The 10,206-nt window shown below is 34.7% G+C and overlaps 2 protein-coding genes across 2 annotated transcripts; both read left to right on the forward strand.

Moving 5' to 3' along the window:
• The first annotated feature begins 286 nt into the window (after positions 1-286).
• On the forward strand, positions 287-3,840 carry LOC112489095 (receptor-like protein EIX2). Its single transcript, XM_025067063.3, has one exon. The coding sequence runs from the start codon at positions 319-321 to the stop codon at positions 3,409-3,411; it is 3,093 nt and encodes a 1,030-aa protein (XP_024922831.3). The 5' UTR covers positions 287-318; the 3' UTR covers positions 3,412-3,840.
• A 963-nt stretch (positions 3,841-4,803) lies between these two features.
• Positions 4,804-9,852, forward strand: LOC107433508 (leucine-rich repeat receptor protein kinase EMS1). The gene is made up of 7 exons (XM_048477021.2): positions 4,804-5,110; positions 5,424-5,501; positions 6,947-7,168; positions 7,396-7,606; positions 7,869-8,236; positions 8,867-8,976; positions 9,118-9,852. Exons 1-7 carry the CDS (start codon positions 4,804-4,806, stop codon positions 9,850-9,852), a joined length of 2,031 nt encoding a protein of 676 aa, XP_048332978.2.
• The last annotated feature ends 354 nt before the right edge of the window (positions 9,853-10,206 follow it).

The following is a 10,206-nucleotide window of genomic DNA, read 5'->3' on the forward strand; positions in this document are numbered from 1 at the left end:
CACATAAAATAAGTCAGATTATGATATAAATCCTAGAAAACAAAAAACCTCTTAATCAAATGAAAATATATTTGTATATAGAAACTATATTGACCTAACAAAGCGTGTTAAAGTGATTGTGAAAGCGTGTTAAAGTGATTGTGACACCACCATCAAGATTTTTAGACTTTAACCATATATTAAAATGACATTATTTTAAAGTAGTGTTAATTAATGACAAAATAATTTCCATTATAAACCGGAGAATGTCTTCCTAAGCAATATTGCTCATTACAAGAAAGCATGAGAACTAGACAATATTGCTTATTACACGAAAGCATGACAACTAGATCATCTTTGCTTCAAATTGCTGCGCATTCGTTACTGCTGGCTTACTTATTAGGAGGTGTTAGTGGATACATTTCAAGTGCTGGAGTTGGAGGTAGCAAAACCAAGTGCACAGACGCAGAGAGACAAGCACTCCTCCATTTTAAGGACAATCTTGAGGACAAAAATGATATTCTTTCTTCCTGGAGTAACGATGAATACAAAAACAATTGCTGCCTTTGGGATGGAATTCGTTGCGACAACAAAACTGGTCATGTGGTCATGCTTGATCTTTCACATATGGATCTTTCTGCGAGAGGTAAGTATACGAGCCCTCCATTAATTGAGTTGCGTTATTTGAATTATTTGAACCTCAACAGCAACAACTTGACTATGAACCATATCTCAAGTTTGATTGGGAACGATGTTATGGTTTCCCTTCAGCACCTTGATCTTTCAGGAAGTGGAATAGAAGGCCCCATTCCTGAAACTTTAGGGAACAACATGACTTCCCTTTCTCATCTTGATCTTAGTCAAAATAATTTACAAGGTTCCATTCCAAAATCTTTGGGAAACATGAGTCACCTTGAACACCTTGATCTTCGAGATAATCATTTGGAAGGTTCGATTCCTGAAGTTTTTGGCAACATGGCTACCCTTGCATACCTTGATCTTGGCCAGAATAATTTTAGTGGTTCCATTCCATTGACTTTTGAGAACATGACTAGTACCCTCACACATCTTGCCCTTGATTACAATGACTTAGAAGGTTTCATTCCAAACAGTTTTGGCCAAAAACTGACTTCCATTGCATACCTTGATCTAAGCAAAAATAAGTTACAGGGTTCCATTACACATTATTTTGGCAACAATATGATTAGCCTTAAATTCCTTGCCCTTGACAATAATGAGTTAGGAGGTCCAATTCCAGAATCTTTTGGGAATTTTTCTGCTCTTGAACGCCTTTATCTTAGCTTCAATATCTTAAACGGATCTGTTCCTATAACATTTGGGAACATGACAGCCCTTGTCTACCTTGGGCTTCGGTTTAATAAGTTAAGCTCCATTCCTGAAACTATTGGAGACATGATTTCCCTTGAAAACTTGGATATTGGGGGTAATAAAGTTTCAGGTGAAATTCCAAATTCCATTTGGAACATATGCTCTTTACAATCATTGTCCGCGTATTCAAACAATCTTAGTGGACAACTTCCTGAGCTCACTCAATCTTCATCCATGTGCACAAATCACTCTTTAAGGATTTTGCTTTTATCTTACAATAGAATCAAGGGGCTATTTCCTAATCTTTCATTGTTCTCCGATTTGGAATCATTGGATCTTTCCTCAAATCAATTAAGTGGAAGTGTACATCCAAGTATTGGTCAATTGTCACAACTGAAATTTCTAGATATTTCAAATAACTCTTTACAAGGTGTACTTTCTGAAGCTCATTTTTTGAAACTCTCCAATGTAAATTTCTTGGATTTAACTTCAAACAAATTGATTTTCAATGTAAGCTCTGCTTGGGTTGCTCCTTTCAAATTGGATACCATATATCTTACTTCTTGCAAGTTGGGCCCTAAATTCCCAAATTGGCTTCGAACTCAAGACACTTATTTTATGCTTGACATTTCCAAAACCGGAATTTCAGATTCAGTTCCCAACTGGTTTTGGAACCTTTCTACTGGATTTCAAACTATGAATGTTTCCAACAACCAAATCAGAGGAAAAATTGCTGATTCGATAATCAACTGGAACAGTTACCCAGAAATAGATTTGAGTTCCAATCAACTAGAAGGTGGTGTACCAATGTTTTTATTCAAAGCCACTTCACTGCACCTTTCTAGAAATAAGTTCTCAAGTATAAATTCGATGTGCGGTGTCACTGTTGATTCACGTTTGAGCTTTTTAGATGTATCACACAATCAATTATCCGGGGAGCTTTCTAATTGTTGGTCTCATTTCAAAAATTTGGTAGTTCTCAATTTGGCAAACAATTTTGAACTATCAGGGAAAGTTCCTACCTCCATTGGATCTTTAACTCATATGCAGACATTGCGTTTAACCAACAATAAGTTTATAGGAGAGATACCTTTGTCATTGAAGAAGTGCACAGAGCTGGTAGTTATGGATATGGGAGACAATAAGCTATCAGGTCCAATACCAAGTTGGATAGGGAAAAGTTTACAAAATCTTGTTATACTTATCCTAAGATCCAATGATTTCAATGGGAGTATTCCATCAACTCTTTGCCATGTGCCATATCTTCAACTGTTGGATTTGTCTGCAAACAACATCTCAGGAAAGATTCCAAAATGTCTCAAGAATTTTAGTGCCATGAGATCTAGCAATGCTACAGACAATTCTACAACCATTGAGCATTTTTATGACAGCTATAATACTTCAACAACATCCGGAACGAGTCACTATGCAGACCAGATACAAGTAATGTGGAAAGGGATTCTCTCAGATTATGGAAATACTTTGAGACTAGTAAAGAGCATAGATCTGTCAGGCAATATGCTGAATGGGGAAATTCCAGCAGAAATCACCGAGCTTGTTGGCCTGATTTCTTTCAACTTATCAAGAAACAATTTAAGTGCACAAATCCCTCAACACATTGGTTACTTGAAATCCTTAGATTCTCTTGATTTGTCATATAACCATTTTTCAGGGCAAATTCCTCCAACCCTCGCTCTGATTGATCGCCTTAGTGTGCTGGACTTGTCCAACAACAACTTGTCAGGAAAAATTCCAACAGGCACTCAACTCCAAAGCTTTAATGCGGATGCATACATGGGGAACATTGGACTCTGTGGAGCCCCACTCCCTAAAAGATGTCCTGGAGAAGAAGAACCAATTGCCCCTTCTGAATCTACTGCTGAAGGAGATTACAAAGATGGGTTTATAAGTAGTGGATTTTATGTGAGTCTGGGGGTTGGTTATGTGGTTGGTTTCTGGGAACTTTGTGGAATGTTGGTCTTCAACAAGTCATGGAGGTATGTGTATTTCAAATTCTTAAATGATTTTACAGATTGGTTTTATGTTATGGCAGCTCTGCATAAGCCAAAATTCTTGAGGACACACGCAATAAGCTACCAATAGGTAATATATATATATATATATATATGCACTCGCAATTATCATGGAAAATGAATCTACCATGCATGTGTGCAACCTCACTGCCGCGTTTTCATTTTTGGAATTATATTATCTTAAAATAGTTTGAGATTATCAAATGATGCACTGTTTATTATTTATTGTTAGCATAGACTATATATTTGCAGTTATATATATATATATATATATATACCAGTACTCAATTGGTTTTCCCATAAGTTGATGGTTTCATTGTAATTTCAGGTCTACAAAAGCTTGTTGGATATGGAAGTTTTTCTGCACATTCTATGTTATACATTTATGCTCTGTATATATGAGAGTATACAATGTCAATGTAAGTTTCTAGTGCCAATTATTTTTCTTTTTTTTTCTTTATATATATGTAATGCTGGATGTCATGAGTTTTTTTAATTGATCTATATGTAATATTGCATTAGTTGGACTTTTTTTTTTTTAATTTATTATTATTTTTTTGTGGGATGCTCTAGTTGGACGTAAAATCAATTAATATCACATTTATAGATTAAATAATTAATTAGTTGGTTCAACGTAGTAATTAATTAATCAAGATATAGTTAAGCAATGTTGCCTTTATTTTCTTCAACTGGCGCCTTTTTTTTCTTTTTTTTAAGTAAGTTTACAAGGTCATGATTGCTTGGTTATGGAAAGTGAAAAAGAGCCTACGTCATCAATGAATTCGCAAATGCTCTGGGACTCATAAGGCATTGAATATGTATCATGTAACATGCTGATATGGGGAAATTTCCTAAAGAAATCACTCGACTTCTTGGGGTGGTTAGATTCTTTAATAGTCGATCGAATTCCCTTACTTGATATCACTATGGACAACCTTAGCATTTTGATTGGTGGGGTGGTTTATTTTAAGGAAAATCATGGATTTTGCTGACAGTCTGTTTGACAAACAAGAGAGTATTCTTGCTAAAGGAAAACAATTTTTAGTTTGCTGTTTTCCATTTCCTTTATTGCATATTGCTTTAGTGCAATTTTAGCTTGTTATAACTTACAAGATTATTGTAAATAGATAAACAACCATGCGAACAGATGCAATATTTTGATAGCACAAAATTGTTTACATAAATATATGACACAATATATTAATAGATTAGTGAATGGATTAGTTAATTAAATTCAACATAAAGTTAGTAAAATATTTTTACATATCCGGTCAAACTCATATCATCCGGTAACCAATTTGATATCCTCCAGGCCCCAGTACATATGATCGCATCTTAGTTTAGATAATAATATCGTTATTTGAAATATCTTGATTGAGTAGAACTGTCAATCTTCTTGTTTATACGTAGACATACAGAGTGAAGGTAATTAAATATAATCCGATTGATTTCAAGTAGTGCAATGGCTAAAAAGAAATGTTCATCATGTTGGGCATCTCTTCCTAGATGTCTCATATATTCAATCTTGATAAGTTTTCTCTTCTTTCGGATTATATCGAATTCTGTCTCGCATGCAACACTTGGAATTCCTTTGCTCTGGATCATTACAAAGGATCAAGCATTAGCAATCACTGACTTCCATGGTTACTTTGTACGTCCTTTGATCTTTGACAATATTCCAGAGCCCAGGCTTTTGTACAATATCATTACCAATGAAATCTCCACTTTGCAGTTAATTATCCTACTTGAAGAATACGGAACTTGCTCTGGTTTTTCTCATGATTGGTTGGTTTTCATGGACAAAATACTCCTCCACTCCCGTTATCTTTTAAACCCGCTCTTGGGCACCATCTTTCATCTTTCCCCTTTTACTAACCAGAAATTTAGTCATCAAGACACAAAGTTTATACTGCAAGCGATCCATCTTTGTGATCTTTCGAAGTCGTTGCAACTTCCAGTATATCCAATGTGGTAGCCCATCTCAAATCCGGTGGTGAATTCTGGTTTTATTTAGAATTTCTAAGCCTTATTTTGATAAATTTATATTTCATAAAGGTTACATATTTGGTGTCTGCTATGTAGGGAATATTATTTCACTAAATGTAATCAGGGATGGTGAATCTTCTAATAGTTGCATCAAGGTTAAAGAATTAGCATCAGGCAAATAGCCGTGTGATTTTAAAGGTCGATACCTTGTGGAAACTATAAGTGGTGATCTTTTAATAGTTCATAGATACTACGAAGAATCATATAAACAGAATTTGTGCACATACAAATTATATAAACTGGTGATAAAGTAAGTGGATATTTTTTATTTTTCTCAAAAAAAAAAAAAGGGAAGAAAATATGGTAATTTGAGTAGTTTTAGCAAATATGATTTTGTATTCACAATAATAAGAAAAGAAAAGAAAAACAAAAAAAAAAAAACCATAAACATACTCGTTGAGGTAAAAGAATATACAATTATTTTGGTTTTGTTAAGAATTTTAATAAACCAAAATAAATTAAAAACATTATAATTGAATCCAAAGAAGTAGCAGCTCAATTTACCTATAATTGCAACAAACAAATAGCAATTAAATAAATACATTTTTATTTTAATTCCATTTTTTTATGTTATTAAATAATTGTATCAACTAATTACATAATTATTGATAAGTATACATTGAAAAAGTATTATTGTACTAAGGAATTATATATAAATATTATAATTATATCCGTATTTAAGTGAGAGATAAGGCCAAAAATGGATATAGATAAGTGTAAAATAGAATTAAATGTAAGAACTAAGTGGGAAAAAATACTTGTAAAATTGTTGACACACAGTTTGGAATTTGGAGAGAAAGGGAGAGGGGTACAGTGGGCACATCCTAATTACAATAAGCTAAAATGGTAAAAAAGTGAAACAGAAAAGCATTAAAAAAATTTTAAAAATATTTGACAAGGGGCACCTGTGCCCCATGTAGGTCCGGCCATGTATCCAAAGCAGCTTTGATTTTTCATTTGTTATTTTCTGGTTGATTCATTGATGGCGGTGGGAAATATTAATGACTTTGCTTTGCAAGTGACATTAAAAATTACAGACGAATGGGGAATTTATTTATAGCACATGAGGAATAAATGTATTCATGACTAGAGAACACATAATTGTGAATGACTATTTTCAAACGAAACAACTTGGAGAATTCACCTTCAATTACACAATAACAACGAATATAAAGGCCAAGTTAAAATAATTAATTAATGGACCACATTGAGCTAGATTTCTATGGCTCATTATAACACCAAATATATAAGTCAAAAACTTGATGCATGCCGTGTTGCCGAACAGGACAGCTGTGCCGTCCCTTGTAGGACTTTGGAGCTTTCCATGCTGGCTTTAAAACGTATCATATAAGTCTCTCTCTCTCTCTATATATATATATAAGTTAATAATGGAGAATGGGAACATAGTTAATACCACATCTTGATCTCTCCAAGTATATATCTTCCTAATTCAAATTGCAATCTATTAAGCATAAGTAGATTATCCCGTCAAATTGCAATCGCAGTGAAATTGTTTCTGCTAGTTTACTTACTAAGAAGTGTTACTGTATGCAATTTAGATTCTGGAGTTGGAAGTCTCGAAATCAACTGCATTGATGCAGAAAGGAGAGCTCTTCTCAAGTTCAAGGACAATCTTATATCCTATAACAATGACACTCTTTCTTCCTGGGGCTATGAAGAAGAAAAGAAGGATTGTTGCAGTTGGGATGGAATTGGGTGTGACAACATAACTGGACATGTCATCATGCTAAATCTTTCACATCTTCAACTTTCTACCAGAGGTAAGTCTTTGAACCCTCCATTGATTGAGTTGCATTATTTGAATTATTTGGACCTAGTGGCATAAACTTGAGTGGGAACAACATCTCAAGTTTTATTGGAAGCAATATGGTTTCCTTTCAACACCTTGATCTTTCTTACACTCGATTAGAAGGCTCCATTCCTGAAGCTTTTGGGAACAACATGACTTCCCTTTTTTACCTTGATCTTAGTTCCAATTACTTAATAGGCTCTATTCCAAATTCTCTAGGGAACATGACTCTCCTTACACACCTCAATCTTCGCTATAATTATTTCATGGGTTTGATTCTTGAAACTTTTGCCAACCTAGAGATCCTTACATACCTCGATCTTAGTGGGAACAAGTTAAATGGTTCCATCCTAGTGATTTTTGAGAACATGACTAGTAGCCTTATATATCTTGCCCTCGATTCCAATAAGTTAGAAGGTCCAATTCCAAACAGTTTTTGTGAAGTCCCACATCGGTTGGAAATGGGAATGAAGCATGTCTTATAAGAGGATGTGGATACCTTTCCTTTGAGAGGCCTTTTAAAACCGTGTGGCCTGGGTCCAAAGCAGACAATATCTCATGCGGGTGGACTGAGCTGTTATAGTTGGTATCAGAGCCAGACCCGGATTGGTGTGCCAGAGAGGACGCTGGAGTTTCAATATGTTAAACGAATCAATTCCAAAATCATTTAGGAACATGATAGCTCTTGTCTACCTTGAGCTTCAGTTTAATAAACCAAACTCCATTCTTGAAACCATTGGAGACATGATTTCCCTTGAGCACCTTGATATTGGGTTTAATAAACTTGAAGGTGAAATTCCCAAATCCATTTGGAACATATGCTCTTTACGCACATTGTCCTTGCCTGTAAACAATCTTGGTGGAGAACTCCCTGAGCTCTCTCGATCTTCATCCATGTGCACAAATCACTCTTTAGAGACTTTGTACTTACTTCACAACAAAATAATGGGGTTATTTCCTTATCGTTCATTGTTCTCCTTTTTGAGGTCCTTAGATCTTTCCTCAGATCAAATAAGTGGACATCTGCATCCAAGTATTGGTTAGTTGTTACAGTTACATAGGCTAGATGTTTCACATAACTCGTTAGAAGGTATCATTTCTGAAGCTCATTTTTTGAAACTGACCAAATTAAAATACTTGAATTTATCTTCAAACAAATTGATTTTCAATGTAAGTTCTGCTCGGGTTGCTCCTTTTAAATTGGACACCATATCCCTCAGTTCTTGCAAATTGAGCCCTAAATTCCCAAATTGGCTTCAAACTCAAGAGGCTTATTTTATGCTTGACATTTCCAATACCGGAATTTCAGATTCAATTCCCAACTAGTTTTGGAACATTTCTACTGGATTTCAAACTATGAATGTTTCTAACAACCTAATCAGAGGAAAAGTTACTGATTTGTTAATCAACTAGAATAGTTACCTAGAAATAGATTTGAGTTCCAATCAACTAGAAGGTGGTGTACCAATGTTTTTATTCAAAGCAACTTCACTGCACTTTTCAAGAAATAAGTTCTCAAGTATAAATTCCATGTGTGGTGTCACTGTTGATTCACATTTAAGCTTTTTAGATGTGTCACACAATCAATTATCCGGGGAGCTTTCTAATTGTTGGTCTCGTTTCAAAAATTTGGTAGTTCTCAATTTGGCAAACAATTTTGAACTATCAGGGAAAGTTCCTACCTTCATTGGATCTTTAACTCATATGCAGACATTGCGTTTAACCAACAATAAGTTTATAGGAGAGATACCTTTGTCATTGAAGAAGTGCATAGAGCTGGTAGTTATGGATATGGGAGAGAATAAGCTATTAGGTGCAATACCAAGTTGAATAGGGAAAAGATTACAAAATCTTGCTATACTTATCCTAAGATCGAATGATTTTAATCGCAATTTGTCTGTAAACAACATCATCGGAAAGATTCTAAAATGTGTCAAGAATGTTAGAGCCACGAGATCTGGCAATGCTAATGGCAATTCTACAACAATTGAGCATTTGTATAACAGCTATACTACTTCAATATCATCTGGACGGAGTTACTATACAGACCAGATACAAGTAATATGGAAAGGGATTCTCTCAGATTATGGAAATACTTTGAGGCTAGTTAAGAGCATAGATCTGTCGAGCTATATGCTTAATGGGGAAATTCCAACAGAAATCATTGAGCCCATTGCCTTGATTTCTTTTAACTTATCAAGAAACAATTTAAGTGGACAACTCCCTCAGCACATTGGTTACTTGAAATCCTTAGATTCTCTTAATTTGTCAAGTAACCACTTTTCAAGGCAAATTCCTCCAAGCCTTGCTTTGATTGATCGCCTTAGTGTGCTAAACTTGTCTAACAACAACTTGTCAAGAAAAATTCCAACAGGCACTCAACTCCAAAGCTTTGATGCGAATGCATACATGGGGAACATTGGACTCTGTGAATCCCGACTCTCTAAAAGATGTCCAAGAGAAGAAGAACCAGTTGCCCCTTCTGAATCTACTGCAGAAATAGATTACAAAGATGAGTTTATAAGAGGTGGATTTTATCTGAGTTTGGGGATTGGCTTTGTTGTTGGATTTTTGGGACTTTGTGGGACATTATTCTTCAACAAGTCATGGAGGTTTGCATATTTCAAATTCCTAAATCATTTTACAAATTTGTAACAAGCCAAAGTTGTCAAGGACACATGCAAGCTAATTATAGGTAACTTATTTACTTACAAATTAACATTGAAAGGACCATGCATGTGAACCCTCACTGCTGCTGTGTTTTCATTTTTCAAATTATATTATCTTAAAATTGTTGGAGATTATCAAATAATTCATTGTTTATAAGTTCCTTTTATCATATACTATATAAATTTGCAGTTCTATATATTCTAGTACTCAATATAAGTTGGTCGTGTCATTTATCAGGTTCACAGGAGCCTTCTGGATATGGAAGTTCTGCTATTGCAATCTGCATCCTTTATGTTATATATGCTCTATATATGTGCAGAGTATCTAATGTCAATGTCA

Source organism: Ziziphus jujuba, chromosome 3 (genome assembly GCF_031755915.1).
Source record: "Ziziphus jujuba cultivar Dongzao chromosome 3, ASM3175591v1".
Classification (NCBI taxonomy): Eukaryota; Viridiplantae; Streptophyta; class Magnoliopsida; order Rosales; family Rhamnaceae; genus Ziziphus; species Ziziphus jujuba.